We start from the raw sequence: 17,895 nt of genomic DNA, 5'->3' as shown, positions 1-17,895 counted from the left end.
ATCCACAGACACGCGCGCACGCAAACAGAGCGAGTGTGCGCTCCCCATCCTTACAGCTCCTCTGTGTGCCTAATACACCGGAAAATCAAAGCCCGAGCCTCCTCTGTTCACACACCGGCTGCGTTACGCACAGGCAAAACTGGGAGACGCGCCTCTTTTTCTCCTTTACTGTTCATTTTCCCTCCAAAGTTGTGCGCACACAGACGTGACGTGACAGTCCTGCATCTGATGATTTTGTTTGATTTTTTTCTTTTTTCAAACTCTGCCGGCTGTCCGCTGCGCTTCTTCCAAAGCCAAATATGTCTGGATGAGGTGATTTTACGCACGCTTCTGACATGGATCACAGACTCTCCAGACGCAGCTGGCTGCCGGTGACAAGTCTGGTTATATGCCTGCTGCTCTGCGCTTGTGTGGTGGACTTGGTTCTGGCACAAATACGCTACTCCATTCCAGAGGAGCTGGAACACGGAGCCTTTGTGGGAAACATTGCAGAGGACCTGGGTCTGGATGTTGCCAAACTGTCAGCCCGTCGATTTCGAATAGTTTCTGGCGCAAAGAAGCAGTATTTAGAGGTGAACTTGGAAAATGGCATTCTCTTCGTCAACGAAAAGATAGACAGAGAGGAGCTCTGCGAACGAAGTCCGAGCTGTTTTCTGCACTTACAAGTGGTGATTGAAAACCCACTAGAGCTGTACAGAGTGGAAGTGGAAATTTTAGATGTGAACGACAACTCTCCAACTTTTCCGTGGAGTGAGTTCAACCTGGACATCACGGAGTCCGCTTCCCCCGGTTCACGTTTCCCGTTAGAGAGCGCGCAGGATCAGGATGTGGGCACCAACTCTCTGCGTTCTTACCAGCTCAGCGCAAACCAGCACTTCGTGTTGAACATCCAGACGCGCAATGACGGGAGCAAGTTTGCCGAGCTCGTGCTGGACACACCGTTGGACCGAGAGCAGCAGAAACGGCACGAGATGGTTCTCACTGCCTTGGATGGAGGTTCGCCGGAGCGCTCAGGGACTGCGCTGATAACGGTCACAGTGTTAGACGCAAATGACAACGTGCCCATGTTTGACCGCTCAGTTTACCGAGCAAGCCTGGTGGAAAACGCACCGAGAGGGACGCTGGTACTGAAATTAAACGCAACAGACCTGGATGAGGGCACGAACGGGGAGGTCACTTATGCGTTTAGTGGACACGCGCCGCTCAAGGTGCGCGAACTGTTCAGCGTGGACCCGTACATGGGTGAAATCCGAGTCAGAGGCGTTGTGGACTACGAAAAAGCCAGCGTGTATGAGCTTTACGTGCAGGCAAAAGACAGGGGGCCATCCGCTGTGGCGGTGCACAGTAAAGTGCTGGTGGACATCCTGGATGTTAATGACAACGCCCCCGAAGTCATCCTCACATCAGTCTCCACACCTGTGCAGGAAGACGCGCCGCCGGGTACGGTGATAGCCGTGATTAGCGTCATGGACCGAGACTCGGGGGAGAATGGGAACGTGGACTGCCAGATCCCCAGCAATGTCCCCTTTCAGCTCCATTCGTCTTTCAAAAACTATTACACTTTAGTTACGAGCGAGTTTCTGGACAGAGAAGCTACGTCTGAGTACAATGTGACCCTCACAGCTCGGGATCTGGGCTCCCCTTCTTTGTCCACCAGGAAAACAATCCTGGTTCAAGTGTCTGACATCAACGACAATCCCCCGCGGTTCTCTCAGCCTTCATACACAGTTTATGTGACCGAGAATAACGCCCCGGGCGCTTCCATTTGCTCCGTTAATGCATTCGACCCCGATTCCAACCAGAACGCATATCTTTCCTATTCTATTCTGGAGGGTCAGATCCAGGGCATGCCAGTGTCCACTTATGTCTCCATCAATTCAGACAACGGCAACATCTACGCTCTGCGCTCCTTTGATTACGAGCAGCTGAGAAACTTTCAGATTCTAGTGCAGGCGCAGGACGCTGGTTTCCCCCCTCTGGCCAGCAATGTCACAGTTAACGTCTTTGTCTTGGACCAGAACGATAACGCACCTGTGATCGTTTCCCCTTTACCCAAAAACGGCACGGTGGCCTCAGAGGTGGTTCCGCGCTCAGTGGACGCGGGATACCTGGTGACTCAAATAACCGCTTTAGACGCAGATGCGGGGCAGAACTCCCGCCTGTCCTACCAGGTGCTCCAGGCGACAGACCCGGGGCTGTTCAGTGTGGCTTTGTACACAGGGGAAATCAGAACTATACGCCGATTAGTAGAAAGAGACGCAACAAGGCAGAGGCTGGTCATTTTAGTCAAAGACAACGGGCAGCCGCCGCTCTCAGCCACCGTTTCCATTGTCCTCACGGTGGTAGACAGCGTCCCTGAGTCGCTGTCAGATTTCGGAGACCTCACGCTCAGTCCACAGCCCCCCTCAAACGTTGCTCTCTACTTGATCGTGTCACTGAGCACGATATCCCTTATATTCCTGGTTGTCATCATCATCCTGGCTGCGGTCAAGTGTTACAAGGACAGAGAGACCCACAGCGGCTACAACCTGCCTCCCTTCTCTTGCTGCTGCTGCGGGGGGTTTCAACCGGAGCCGCCCACGGAGGTGTTTAAAAAATCCAACATCAACCTGCAGATTTCGTCCGCAGCCAAAGTGCCTCCAAACTGTATGGAGGTGAATGGAAATAGCAGTGTGTCTCAGTCATATTGTTATAAAGTGTGTCTGACCCCCGAATCAGCCAAAAGTGACTTTATGTTTCTGAAGCCGTGCAGCCCGAGCAGCACGCCGAGGAACAACGAGGCGAAGAGCGCGGAAAACTCGTGGAACGCGCACAACCGGAGCGCATCCGTGAACAACGGAGCCACAACTCCCAGCGAGGTACAGTCCTATCCATACCTTTTGTTTCCTATAACAACAAAAAGAATCCAAATCCAGACTTTGACCTTTGGGAGCATGAAGGTCAAATCCATGCCACTGAGGTTCAAAGTCAATTTAAGGACATACTCCCCCTCCCCTCCCTTCTACTGATGGAACTCATCATACAGTTTCTATTTTAATTTAATCTCCATTGTGGTAACGTTCTGCACACAAGAACACGATGAAACGACATGGGATTACATTTTAATAGACACTTTAATGAAGGTGTAAAGCCCATTCTTGTGAGGAGGATGTGCACAGAATGAAGTGAGACTTCAGATGTGAGTGCAGCTCGAACAGTCTCCCCCCATTTCCGTGCTGGTGATAATTAAATCTCACTTAAAATAACTGGAATTGGCAATCTGCGTAAATCAGTGTTACTACCTCAGTTTAATGAAGGGGAGAGACGGCGCGCACCTGCTTCCAGCGCGTCCACTTAAGTTTGAAGAAGATGCTCTGTGCGCTAAAGTAAATAGTTTGGCTCCAGACAAATGGAGCGGTCAGCTGTGGAGCGCGTCTTTCTACTCTGGAACTAACAATGTAGGACGTCTATCCTCACTAACTGTGCCTCAAGGGCACAAGGACGACCGAGCCACTCAAAGGGGAGGAGGAGGAGAAGTAGAGGAATGGGGAAGTGTGTATGTTTAGTGTGTGTGCGTGATGGGGAGGAGGAGCGGGTGTGTGTCAATTATTGATGAGAAATGGCAAATGGCCGGTTTTGGAGAGACACTGGAGGACATCAAGGGGAGGGGGCAAGGAGAAAGAGGGGGGGGGGGGTGCAAGGACATGACTGAACTGAAACGTGGACAGCCTGTAGATCGGACACGTTGCTGTTTTCTGGATATGAGAGGCTAGAAAGACAGAGAGAGAGAGAAAGAGAAGATGTGGTTTCATATTTGCCAAGCGAGGGCGGGGGTGTAATCGAAGAACACAGAGGGAAGGAGACAATGAGAGAGGGCATTCACAGCAGCAGGATGTCTACAGCGTTGTGCCTTAATCCTAACAGACGGAGCAGCAGACCGTAAATGTGTGCGTAATGCGGATTCTCGCCAAAACGCAGAGAGGACACAGAGTCAGCGCTCTCACGCCAGAGTCCGGCGGGCAGGGCGAGATGTCACCCGCGCAAACACCCCTGGCCACCAGAGGGATTTCGAGGTCACGGTGATTGTTCCGCCTGCAGCGATGCTCCTGCAGGAGAGAGTGTCCTTCCTCTTACAAATTGGTTCCACTAATTCAACCCGAGTCCCTCGGCTCACACTTACACGAGCCCCCCAGAGGTCGGCAGTGGCACATAAAAGACAAATGACAGGATAACACTTTAGGTATTATATATAAATCTTAGGCACGGGCCTGCTTAAGCTATAGCAACTCCAAGGTGAAAGGATTAAACACATTTAAAAGCTGCAGGACTGATGAGGATGCGCGCTGCGCCCGGCTCCATGCAGAGCGCAGAGATGCTGTATTCCGGCTGCAAGGGCAGCAAACTTTTAAGAGGCTCTTTCTGAGAGTTTTAATTAAAAACCTTGCTCGAGGAGCATCAAAATATTAATGCAAAATGATGCATAAAAATCTACAAAACAATGACGTGTGTAATTATTTTAATTTGCTGCTTGGCACGGTTTCCTTTGAAGATTAAAATCGTGTTTCGTTTCATCCCGGTGGGGTTCTAATTGGTTTTGTGCATAGTTTGCAAAGAGAGCATTTTAAATACCGATTCTAATACGCTTACCTCGCGTTCTCTTTGTTTATAGCTGTGGGTATATTAATAGAGCATGCATTAATACGACCCGTCAGCTCTGGAGTAAATATCACTTCGCTTCTCTGCTTTACCTCCCTCCACACTGACGATTAAAGCCCAAACTGTGAAGATTCGTTGCTGAAGGGACCGCGCACTCTGCCAAACTGCCACTAGATGGCAGCAAAGGTCCATCAAAAATTATGATCAAGTTCAGCACAAACAGCCTTCATGACTAAGATAACAAGCTATCACACTTGGTAAACGAATTATTTTTTAATGGAACTAAACAAATCAACAGATTAATGACAACATAATGTTTATCAATTAAAATCTTTTAATAATGTAGTTTTTTATGCCTATATTTTTGTACTTTCAGCTGAAGCAGCCAAACACAGACTGGACTCTCACAAAGAATCAGAATTCATCCATCAAAAGGTATCATTCTGACTCTTTTTAAATAATCCAACACAGATTGTGTAGCAACATTATCATTTTAAATGACATGTTCTCTTGTCATTTATCTGCAGTTACAACTCCATTAACATGGATGGCACCCTCATGCGCAAGGCCATGCATGCAGACCCTGACAACTATGTGACTTCCATGGCACCTGGCCAGTACTGGACCTGGGGTACTCATATGAAAAGCATGAAAGGCAAGATAGGCCGGATGATATTGATCGTCAAAAAAACAGCAGTTTTTTTTGTGTTCATTCAACCTTTTTTCCCTCAAGTAATTATGTTCTGTTCTCCTAGAAAAGGATCACATTCAGCACAAATGTGCTGTTTTAATCATTTTCTCACTGACCTCTTCTTCAGCTGCATAAAGTTGTTTTCTCTCCTTACTGCAATCCACCTGACCCTGATTTGCATAAGCCGTATGCAAATGAACGTAGCCTTGTTGCAGTAAGGTCAGTAGTGTATAATAAGCTGTTACCTCTTCCCTCCTTTCTTACAGAGTATAAGATGTCACCCTCACCAACTGGAATCTCCTCTCGCCCCTGGACTCCTCGATGCACACCCCCTCCACAGCAGCAGCAGCCGCCCATCCCCCCCCATCCGCACCCACCACCCGACTACCACCACAATGTGTACATTCCCGGCACTCCATCAGGCTTTTGCACTCTCCGGCCCGCCGTGCAGAGAAGCGAGCTGGACGTTCACAACTCCTTCTCCACATTCGGGAAGAAGCGGCGTCTTCAGATGTCCCCCCAGGGCGAGGCTGCGATGATAAATAATGACCTGTACAATGACTGAGGTTCCAGCGACAGCCTGACTGGATAATCGCAGTGATGGATGACATTGTGAAAACAGAGGGAGGCATCATTCAGTGCATAAATGAATTACCATATGATTTAGACCTACTATGACAAATGAAAAGGGGATTAAGTGAGTGGACAATCTATTGTGGAGAAGTTTAATCTGACATGGCACCGTGTCATTACCAATGTATATGACTAGTATTATCACTGTTACTGTCATTTAAACTGTTACTATGATTATATTATTTAGACAATCAATACAGAACAGCAGGTCCACCCAAATGTTTTTAAAACCATGAATTATTTTGCACATTTGTATGAATTCATATTTTGGTTAAACAAATAATAACTGTCTTTTGTTTTTGTATGTATGATTGCTAACAAAGCTTCTGTAAATATGACAAATATCGTGTAAATGTATATGCAAGCTGCATTATGATGCAGACTATACTGAAATAACGGGGGGGCATACCTCCTCACACGTACTGTATACATTTATCAAAGTAAAGTATTTTTTCCACCTTGTCTTTTCTGACTCTTTCACATGCCTATGAAATCATTGGTGATTCAATAAGACCAGGATTTTCTCTGCTATGTTTGCTGGATCAATAAAGCAGATATAGTTACGACGTTTACTCATTTGTGCTAAACTAGATCACGTTTTATTTTTATTTTTTCAGCAGAAAAAGTTTTGCAGAGACTTTCACAAGCTTTTTTGCCTTGCTAAGCTGTTTTTTCATGGTAAGAAATAAACATCGTAAAATGCTAACATATGCTAATTGGAGCACTTGCATTTCCATTTGCCCGCAGAGAATACCAGGGTTCATTAACTGAACAAACAGAACCCCCCTCTCTTGAAATATCACTTTAATTAAGACCACGAACATGAATACAAGCTTTGGGAGAAGCAGGGGATCAACTGCAAATGCCACACCTGAATAAAAGCCACAGGGGCCAGTGGCTACTCTTTCTCCGTGCCCTTTTACAAACTTCTAGGGGAACACACTCCTATCAGCAACAGATGAGAGTGGGCCAACGGCCAGGAATGAGCAGGGTAATTAGGTTGTCCTATGAGTGGAACTGAAATAATTCTGTTAATAAGGAAACTGGTGTCCACAGAGAGCATGGGGTTGGTGGATGGGGAGAAGGCAGACTAACCTTTTCTGCAGCAGGCAATCCACTGGGCTGACTGCAGGGGCAGCCATATTTAGGTCAGCTTGGCTTATTTTCAGAATAGTTAGGGCAAATGCTTTGAAATCAAACTTTAAATATATAAATGTGTCTTAAACATCTTTAAAACATGGAATAAAAATGTATCAATATATTTTTAAATTGATTGTTCTGCATCTTTTACTGTCACCTGTATAACAGGTAAAGACCTGATGAATTTCATATTATATATACTTTTTCAAAGTAATGTTTACGCAAACACAACACAAAAGTTCACATCTCCAAAATGCTTTGTATTATTTAACAGGAGCTGTCCATTTCTGTGGTGCTGATATCTCAGTGGTTGATCACATTTTCTGTTTTGAAAAATGTAAAGTGAGTAGATGTCCGCCAGAGGGCGCCTTGAAAAGTCAATATCAATTTCAATTGAAAAAAGTCCAAATATTTAAATTCTCTTCCCTTCGAAACACACCAAGTTCAACCACCTTAGGCTGAACTGGGTCCTTCATTAACAAGAAGAAGAGAAGAAAAAAGAAACAAAAGATAAAATAATCAAGCTCAATATTAAATCTGTGCTACCCTGAACAAGCAAATTAACAGAATGTATCAAATAATAATAATAACAAGGAGTAAAATACAACCTTTTTTTCTTTTCTTTTTTTTGGAAAGAGAACATAAAAAGTTGGTTATAAATCAATCTAATAAAATAGTTAATTCTCTAGTTATGCTTGTTTATCAGGAAAATAATTCAACATTTTAAACGCTAAGCTATTGAATACTTTTAATTTGTAATAAAAGATTATATATATATATATATATATATATGTTTTTTGTTTATTAATAAATAGTCTTTATTTGTAAGTCTGTCCCTTTATTTCTACTCAGCCGTGTTGAAGTATTTCTCCAGCAGATGGCATCATTGAGTAGGAATCATTTGATCTCAAGTGAAGAGTTTGGCTTCAGAGTTTTCTTTTTCAGTTTATTGTGAGAATAGTTTTAGTCTCATTTCATATAATGATGTCATTTTTTAAGTCTAACTTTTTTCAGGCTCCGGCAGCCCCGTAAGTGATGGTTCTGTGAAAGATTTCTATGTATCTATATACCCAGGCTGTGTCCCACCAAAGTGGGGTAGCCTAGACAGGGCACACATTCTTAACTCCCTCCTTCTCTTCCCCAAACCCTCCTCCTTCAGTGTGTTTGTGTGTGCACGTGTGTGTGTATGTGACTGGTCTAAGCCACACCACACTGCACCAGGGTCAGCTGAAAGAATTAGTTTAGCATTTTCTGTATAAATCTGTCTGTGTACAAACTGATTTTACACATTAGGCTTATAAACGTGTGTGCATCATTGTGAATTTGTTTTAGTTTGATTGAAGCAGTTCACATTATCTTGAACTGCAATGATATCATTGTTTAATTGTATTTTAATTGTCTACATAATTTTTTTTAAAATCTTTGTGCTACCGTGTAATTTCACTCAAGCAACAACTTGATAGATCAATGCAGAAATAATAACTGTTAAAAAAAACGAAAGCAAACATTTTTAACCTCTTTTTAACCCACATTTATCAAGTCGCATTTACATGAACCAATGTTGACTTTATATCAATTTCAGGTTAACTTTTAGCTACTAAACAAGTTCAGTTGAGGAAACCTAACAGGTCTTTATTTCATGGTCTTTGACTGCATACATTAGATTTTTTTTAATGGATCTTTTGGAAACTCTTTCGACTGTAGTGTCCCCATCATCATATAAAAGTTGGTCAGTATCTCGATATGTTAATATTTTATTAACTGGTGTTTTAATGGGAAAAATCACTGAAAAATTGGATCAATTAATACAATTTCTGTAATCTGTGACATTTAAAATTATTAGTTTTTATCAAATTACATTTTTTAGTTGATTTAAATCATCAAGTTTAACTTGATGTAAGTACTTTTTAAAAATACACAAATGCAAACATTTTCTTTTGCTTAATTGAGTTATTCCAGTGAACACAACCGTTCTTTATACTTTGGTTGAACTTGGATTGATTTAACATGTCTTTAGATTTAGTTACTAAAATTGCTGTAATTTGTTACATGTAATTTAATTATATTATTTGAAGTAAACATTTTGGATTCAGTACCACAATCCATTTTTTTATGTTCACAATAATCAATGTTTTTTAATAGCAGATCAAAATGTCACTCAGTGCAAGTCATTAAAATCCAGAAAGTGTTGTTTCTTTAATTTACAACGAACAAAAACGCAAATTCCTTTTAAATTTCTTTATTGCTCAGAACATTAAGCACGCTTGCATAAAAAAGGTTAATAATCAAGCTGTCCAGTTTTCTTTCTTGCCATTACAACTTTTTGACAGATTATTGCATTGTGATATTGAATAAAATGCATCTAATTTAAATAAATTATTCTCTCCAGTTATTTTTTCCCCCTGGTTTAACAACCCTTTGAGAGTATCACAATATAAAATGATAAAATGCATCAAATTGAGATGATTTTTCAAAAGATAGACCTCTTCAGTTTTTTTTGCCCCTGAACAATTTAGAAGAACTCAGAAACGTTCACAATAATAAATAACATGCATCACGTTCAGATATAACATTCTCCAGACCATATACTTTTCCAGCTGTTTTTTTCATGCTTTAACAACTTTGACAAAACATTCTCAATCTACTAATATAGAACATAACTTATTCCTTGGTCATAAGCAAAGCTAATGTAATGCAATGTCATGTATTGAACATGACATCATCTTTGGCTCAATTTCCATGAATAATGTTGTAGAGTCTTAAAGATGTGCTTTAACTCAGGTGGATATTTCAAGTTCGGTGCATAAATCAAACCAAACAACACGGCACAACCATGTGCTCGACGTGACAAATCTTTGATCACTTTAACGCTGTCGACAACATACAACAATACCAACATCACGTGGAGGATAGATGGGGGATCCAACCACCACTGCCATGGCACAGCTATCCAGCTCTGGATTCTTTGACTTGGTTGAAAATAAGTGGAAAGGTTGACATTTAATACAGTAATGTAAGGAGTTCAACATGTTATTCTTTCACTTGAACTTTTAGGATCTGGAATCCACACGCCTGGACATTCCATTTTGGGTTATATTACCACAGTAGTTAACTCTGCTTCAAGTCGCATAAACTATATTGTTGTTGTTTTTAATTTTTTTTAACGGAGAAGCATTTCTAGTGGTCTTTTGTAGTGTCGGTAAAAGTTTGCATTCATATTTAGGGACCGTCAAGAAATTAAGTACATTTTTCTTAAATAGATTTTATGTTATTGAACCCAATTGGTTCAAATCACTCTAAAATGGTAAAACTGATTGAGCACTATCAGGGACAACGGTTTACATGAGCTTTTTATATTTTTAAATATTTTTTTGTGTAAATGTCAACGTTTTTCTTCTTTTCAAATCATTCTAGAATAATAAATGTAACCTGCTGTCCCCGATAGTGCTCAATCAGTTTCCCTATTCTACAGTGATTTGGCATGATTGGGTGAAATAACGTAGAAGTTATTATAGAAAAATGCGAAAATATACATTTTTCAATTCAATTCAATTCAATTTTATTTGTATAGCCCAAATTCACAACAACCGTCGTCAAGATGGGCTTCATATCGGTATATTTACACATTCTTAATTTGTTGACGTTCTCTAAATATGAATAGAACGCCTTCCGACACCTCTTCCAAGTACAATCAGCATACCTGGCTCTTCTTTTGGCTTTGGTGCCTCATTGTTCCCGGAGAGAATGTTTGCCGAGTGTCCAATATCCAACTAACTTCACCTTGGTGAGTTTAATTGGCTTACCGGATACTCCTTCAAGACTTTCTCCGACTACGAGGTATACAATCAAGGCGTTCATGAGACACTCTTCTTAAATTGATCTCATGACTCTATAAAGGAGATGACACATTTTTATGACACAATTTAGACACAATGCACATTGCAGCAGTGTGACTGTGATATACAAAAGCTTTTAGAAAACCATTAATACGAACAGGTCTATATCGTATTCTAAGCCTTTTAAAATTAGAATATATCCATATACATGATAATATATTACCTTTGGGACACTAAAGAACCATTTTTAAAATAAAATATTAGTTATTTTCGCAGCTCATTCTCCTACCCGGATGCCGATCTTTGAGGGCACCGCCTTTCGCTCCTTGTAGTTGCCGTCCATTTCATGGCGTCATCCTAGAGCCGTCCACGGCAGCGTGTCTGTGCTTCGCCTACAAAGACAAACAACACCTGAACCTTTCTGCTGGCCTAAACCTGAAACTACATGCAATTTCACACCAATGGAAAGCACAGAAACAATCTTAAATTTGACATAGTCAAGAAGCCTCTAAAAGCTTAAGACCACCCAGCTACAGATAAGCATGTATAGTAACAACAGGTTAGTCTTAATGTGACCAACAAAATTCATACAATGAAACCCTTTCTGAAGAGCAAGACAAAAAACGACAACACTGGAAACTACATCACCATCTTGAGCACATGTACTTGGTGCTAAACTGGCAATAGGTCTGCCAAGCTACAACTAGCTTGGCAAAATACAAAATGCAGATGCATAAAGTAAGGAGCATTTTGGTTGGCAAAGTTATTAAAAAATAATATCAGAAACAGATTTGTTTGTGAATAGAAACAGTTTAGTAATACCTTATAACAAACGTTCTGCATGATTAAAGAAAAATAACTTTGAGGTTTTCAAACTGAAAACTTATCAAACCGACAAATACAGACTTAAATAATTGTCAAAATAGTCACTAACAAGAATAAATATTGATCCTTTACATTAATCCAGGGGAAAAAATTCAAACCAATGACACAATAGTTTCACTTTTTTCACTAAACTCTTCACTGTGGACTATTTTTGCATTGCGGAACACAGTATCAAAAAGCAAAACATGAACTTCCCTTAAAATATTTCAGATTCTAGCTTGTTTGTTTTTTGTTTTTAACACATTTTTGTATTTACGATAAATAGATATATTATTTTATATTTACAAATAAACATATAGTTAGTCAGGGACTGGGGGGGCAGTGTAGTGATCGCCTTACAGAAAAGGCCCTGGTTCAAATCCCAGCTGAGACCTTTTTGTGTGGAATTTCCATGTTCTCCCCCATGCATGTGTAGGTCTTCTCTGGGCACTCCAGCTTTTTCCCACAGTCCATACTTCAATGAGCCCGTACACACCGGGACGAATATTCGCCAGGCGTTATTCGCCAGCGTTTTTCGCCACGTTTTTTGTGTTCACACCCAGGCGATTTTCGCTGACGATGAGCGGAGTGAACATGCAATTTCATTCCCTGACATTAGATGGTGCTTAATGTAAAACAGAAATACTCCTGTACACAAGGTGGCGCCGCGCAACTTTACGCTTCTTAAAGTCGCTTTTCACTCAGAAGAAGAGAGCAAGTATTTACGCGCTTGTCAGAATCAAACAAAGAAAACATGAATATTTCAAGCACCAGTAGCTCCAACTGGTGCTTGGTTCGGGGATATTTTAGAATGTCCGTCATTATTGCTTCGCGGCAGTGTAGACGCTACTTGGTGTCTATCTTCTTCGCTGGTATGTGTGCTCAGCAAGGCAGTTTTGTGTTTGAGCGCCCCCAAGTTGTGTTTTACTGTAACTTCAGAAGCTCCAGACACGTGTGCAAAAGCGCCATTCTCATTGGTCGAATAGATTTCGACGCGAGGCGTCAAAAAAAAAAAACGAACCCGAGGCGGGTTTTTTTTTGACGCTTTGACGCGTGGTGTTTTTTCGCGTCGGTGTGCACACTCACATTGGTGCCCTTTGTTTAGTCACAAGCGTTAAACGTCGGCGAAAATCGCAGGCGAAATTCGTCCCGGTGTGAACAGGCCTAAAGATTGAATGTTATCTCGAAATTACCCTATAGGTGTGCATGAGTGCGTGGCCCTGCAACAGACTGGCAACCTGAAAAATAAAACGCATTTAACTTTAAAAGTAACTGTAAAGAAAAAATAGAAATCTAAGTAGTAAAGTAAACTAACTTAGGCTTTAATAGAGTCATTCATGAAGAGTCGAAAGACAGTACATCACAAGTCAAACTAAAACATTTGGAGAAGTTTTTGAGCGCAGTGTATCACAGAAAATCCATTGGAGGTCAATAAGTTCAACCAGAATTCATACTTAAGGCACACAGGGTTATAGAAGTTTTCCTATAATTGAACAAATTTAAGGATTTTAAGTGCGCTTCGTGGCTCAAATAAATACAGTGAGGGTTGCATAATTATGTTTAGGTCCATATTTTCACTTCTGACATTACATTTCCTGCATTGCAATGATCCCGACACAGGGTGTCTTTTGTTTAGAAAGGAAGTCATGTGAACCGCTGTCAAAAGTTACAAACTATTTCATATTCTTGAAAAGTTATTTTCTCTTTGTGTTCACATTTTATTTTGGTCTAAAACAACATTTTAATTATATTCATCATAGTAACAATAACATAAATAGGTCTACAAACCAGTGTCTTTTTTTTCTAAAGGGTGAAGAAAGGCTGTGCCTCTTGAGATGTTGAAGGTTGCAGACCCCTGAGTTAGTTGCTTTTTTGATTGTTGTATGAGAGGGCCAGTGTCTTTTTATTCTCCCCTCAGTTCTTTTTTTAGTAGTTAGTTAGTTAGTTAACATATGTTAAAACTGTAAGCCTGTAAAAAATATTTAAAATGTTTTACCTGCATGCATAACACATTGCCAAACTTACTGTTTGGACATGTTAGTGTAAATGGCGTATACTTATATAGCGCTTTCTACCCTCTTTCGAAGGCCCAAAGCGCTTTACAGTCACAGTCCCATTCACCCATGCACACACACATTCACGGCGACTCCGCTGCCAAACACTGGCGCCAACCTCCCACCAGAGGCAAGGTGGGGTTCAGTGTCTTGCCCAAGGACACTTCGACTCATGGGCGTGCAAGGCGGTAATCGAACCTGCAACCTTACGATCATGGGTTGACCGCCCTACCGCTGCACCACGGCCGCCCCGTAGCAGTGTAGCGCCCGTTCCATGTAACAAACGAATCGGTAAACAACTCATATATTGTAATACTATGGGTGTGATTTTTATGGTTTGGTGCCATCACAAATCACTATCAACTTCTAGTTGTTTTGTAGTTGATTACTGTCAAAATTCAGAATTGAAAAATTTCAAAATGTACTTCGAATCTAATAACTTAAAACTTTGTCTCTTTTACCCTCTCCAATCTTCAAAAAAACACCTTCAACTCCAGACAAGAAGTGTCTTTTAAATAAAATGTAAATTTAGTTGGGTAAAAACGAATACAAAAAATCAGTACAAGGTATGAATCTTATTAGTTCATAAATCCAAAAGTAACAAAGTACAAACTCAGAAAATGTCCCTTTTAAATAAACAAAATACCCTTTGCAGGCCTGTGTCGTCGCTCAGCAGCGTTGAGGTCTAAAACTTGGTGACCGCTTCACTCAAAAGCAAAACAAAATAAGCACGTGCAGTGTTTTTGTACTCACGGCCTCCTAATTCAGTCACTGCGGATTCTATGGTGTTTTGTATTGGAAATGAAAGAGGGAAGAGGAGCTTGACCAAAACTGGAACTGGAACTTCTATTGGTAAAAAGTAATTGAGTTAAATGTATTCAACCTAATTTCTTACGTCTATAAAACTCAATAATTGTTTATACAACACAAATTTACATATTTATTTAACTAAATGTCATATTACTACCAATTCAATTAATTTTTTTTCCATCTTAATTAATAATAATTCTTGAACTCTCATATGTCTAAGTTTGAGCCGGCAGATGTACTCATTTGTATAACAATAAAATGAATGAAAAAATATGCACAGAGTGCATAAATTCATTCAAAAAAATTCCATCATTGACATTACAAAATTGATAGTAGGGGTGCTATATAAACTCATCATCCTCGCCCTCCCTCTCACTCATGGTGCAGAGACTTAAGCAATGTAGGACAACATAACTCGTCAAAACACAGTAAAACAGCTAAACAACTAAACACACACTTAAACCCAAATAAGTCCAGACAGGCAAAGGGAATGGTATCCCACAATCCCTTGCGGTGCCGATCTAACAGCAGCACCAAAATTACACTTACTTAATTGAATTAATTTGAATGAAAGTAAAATAACTGTCTGATAACTACGTGTTATTTTTAAGTTGACTGAACTCAAAAAATGATTTGTCTTAACGGTGGAAAAAATATTATCTGAGCTTCGTCATCCACTAAAGTATCTTCAAATGGACACGCCATGCTGCTTCACCTCTCTGAAAACAAACTAACCTTCATTAAACCTGCTCCATGAGGTTACGTTCAGAGCATGAGTTGCCATGGCAACTTGACCTACCCTGAAACATACCTCCATTTCTGGAACCGAAAGCTGAGGTTATCAACTTCCTTAGCTTCAAACTAACCTGCTTTCTGGAATACCCCCCTGACTCTCGTTCGATGTTGACTGACTGAGCACAACCTGGTCCCAGCGGGAACTTTCTGGATCCCCGTCAGATATCCACATGAAAAATCCAAGAGCGCGTCCTGGTCCTTCAACAGTATTCCATACGCTCTGAACTCCTTTGGCGAAATTCTGCATCCACCACCGTCAGAGAATATAAATCAATAAAAACTTTCAACACGCTTCCAGCTTCTGACCGTAGTCTGTTCAACACGCACACAGTTTTTTCAGTCGTCCCGCCCTCAGATGTTGTGATTGGATTAACATCCTAAACCAACCAATAACACTCAAAGAAAAATCCCTTGATGGACAATCTGACATCCAATTAGATTAGCCTACACTCAAGCCCACACAACCGGTGGCTCCGGAGCCGCATGCGGCTCTTTCATATCTGTACTGCGGCTCTCTGTGTTTTGGTAAAATAACTATCATGTTCTAAGACTGACGTGGTGCCTTTAACCCTTGTGCTAGAGCGAGCAGGCAGGAAGAGAGCAGCGTGAACGCCCGGAGGGGGCGTGTCTGCAGCTGTGAAGCCGACCAGAGTCTGGTATGGGATAGAAAGTTTTTCTGGAAAGACAGTCAGTGGCGCGATCTCGTAGCGGACACATGAATGCCCCCCAAAAAAGCCTTTATTCCCCCCTAGACTAAAAAACACCCATTTCCACATCAAATGAATTAAATTTACGTTAGGGCGCCCCCACTATCTTGTCATCTTGCTGCTACGATGACCGTATGTTGCGCTGTCTGTGTAGAACATGCTGGAGCCCCCCTCCAGCGTGCACGCGGGTGAAAACAAAGAACAGGGCTTAGACTCACCGCTTGTGATTCCAGACGCACAACAAACTAACAGCTGCTTCATTCATAAAATTGATAAAATTTATTGGGTTTACTGGATTTAAAGAAGAAGAAAAAATAGATAGGAGTCTGCATCAAAGTGAGTTTGTTTCCATCATCTCACTCATCTTAACTCTGGGTGTTTGACAGACAGAAAAGTCTATTCAAGGTTGTGGAAAATGGACAAAAGATCAAAGGAAACATCACGCTCATAAAGAATAAAAATAATTAAAATAAATAATTAAATAAATATCCTGACAACATTGTGAATCAATACAAGTATTGCTAAATGAACTATCGTGATATATTGGCAAAAATATTTTTTCTAACACCCTTACTGTTGGGGCTCCCTGTGCTTTCATTTCTGTGGGAAACTGATCCAAATGGCTCTTTGAGAGGTTCAGGTTGCCGACTCCTGCTTTATACACTTACAGTAACTTCAAAAATAATTTAAAAAAATAATAAAACACTGATAATACTTCATTTAAAATCTTTGCCAACAGTTTACCTTAACATAAATAACTTCACTGTTTATCTAAAGACAATATAAACAAATATAGATGTTTTTATATATTACAAAGGGAAATAGTACTGGGCATAAGAATTATTTTACATTTAATGGTAAGTCCGCCCCTGCTTCCACTTTATTTGAATATGCCAGCATGCGTTACATAAGGGAAAAAAAAGCGACTAATACATTTATACCTATGTACATGTATATACTCCCTTGACCCCCCCCCCCCCCCCCCCCCCCGTGTAAAAGGTTAAAGGAGTATATGTATGTAGCACTTTACTACAATTGCATTAAGGTCACAGCCCCATTTACCCACACAAACACATTCACACATTGATGGCAGCTCCATTGCCTGACTTACTTTAACCTGGAACTACCAGCTGCGACAACCACGAGGGCCTCCATACAAGTAATAAATTAGGCAACAAGGAGAGAGTGAAGCGTCTTTACTTATATACAATCTTTGTTTTGAAGCGCAAACAGCTTTGCTGTTTTAAAAATGAGAAAAAATTAAGATATTCTAAATTTTCTGATGTATCCTAAATTTTAAACACCTGTAGGAAAATCTACTATTAGTATCACTTCATTCATTCTTTTTTCAAGTTAAAGTACAGCCTTATATCCTTGTGTTCTTAAATGTGCCTATTTTTGTACCTCTTTGAAATCAAGATGTCTCCCAACCGACACCAGCAAATAGTTAAAACCAAAGATTTAAAAAGGGACAAGGCAAGTATTCATGAGAGGGGACAAAGTATTTTGTTTAAGTGTATTTTTGACACGCCTCTACCAAAAAGACAATCAGTTTGAACAGGAAGAAGAAACAATGAAAACACAAGGAACTCACTTTAATGCACAAAATTTGTTGAGAACAGGTTCTAACACATTTTAAATGTTTATTTTAAACAAATCGAAACCACAAGACGAGTTATTGAGAATGTACAGTGTCGTTCACATGGTGTCACTGTTGAACACCAAAGCAC

At 40.8% G+C, this 17,895-nt stretch overlaps 1 protein-coding gene across 2 annotated transcripts; it reads left to right on the top strand.

The window, feature by feature from the left end:
• Positions 1–6,421, top strand: si:ch73-233f7.1 (protocadherin-10). Of its 2 annotated transcripts, XM_011480196.4 has the most exons (5): positions 1–2,654; positions 2,745–2,858; positions 5,012–5,070; positions 5,163–5,290; positions 5,593–6,421. In XM_011480196.4, the coding sequence occupies exons 1-5, from the start codon at positions 336–338 to the stop codon at positions 5,889–5,891; spliced, it is 2,919 nt and encodes a 972-aa protein (XP_011478498.1). In that variant the 5' UTR covers positions 1–335; the 3' UTR covers positions 5,892–6,421. The 2 variants fall into 2 exon arrangements, with proteins under 2 accessions (XP_011478498.1, XP_004073500.1); XM_004073452.5 differs by having other exon boundaries at positions 7–2,858.
• The last annotated feature ends 11,474 nt before the right edge of the window (positions 6,422–17,895 follow it).

The sequence above is a fragment of the Oryzias latipes genome, chromosome 10 (assembly GCF_053564925.1).
Source record: "Oryzias latipes strain Hd-rR chromosome 10, Olatipes_Hd-rR_3.1".
Taxonomy (NCBI): Eukaryota; Metazoa; Chordata; class Actinopteri; order Beloniformes; family Adrianichthyidae; genus Oryzias; species Oryzias latipes.
This window is presented reverse-complemented; position numbering and strand designations above follow the sequence as displayed.

What these genes read in the sequence shown, in the direction of transcription:
- si:ch73-233f7.1 (XM_004073452.5), top strand. Translation starts at nt 336, where the DNA reads ATGGATCACAGACTCTCCAGACGCAGCTGGCTGCCGGTGACAAGTCTG. An exon ending in GAGCCACAACTCCCAGCGAG is followed by an intron (nt 2,859 to 5,011) that starts GTACAGTCCTAT and finishes TTGTACTTTCAG; the next exon opens with CTGAAGCAGCCAAACACAGA. An exon ending in TCATATGAAAAGCATGAAAG is followed by an intron (nt 5,291 to 5,592) that starts GCAAGATAGGCC and finishes CCTTTCTTACAG; the next exon opens with AGTATAAGATGTCACCCTCA.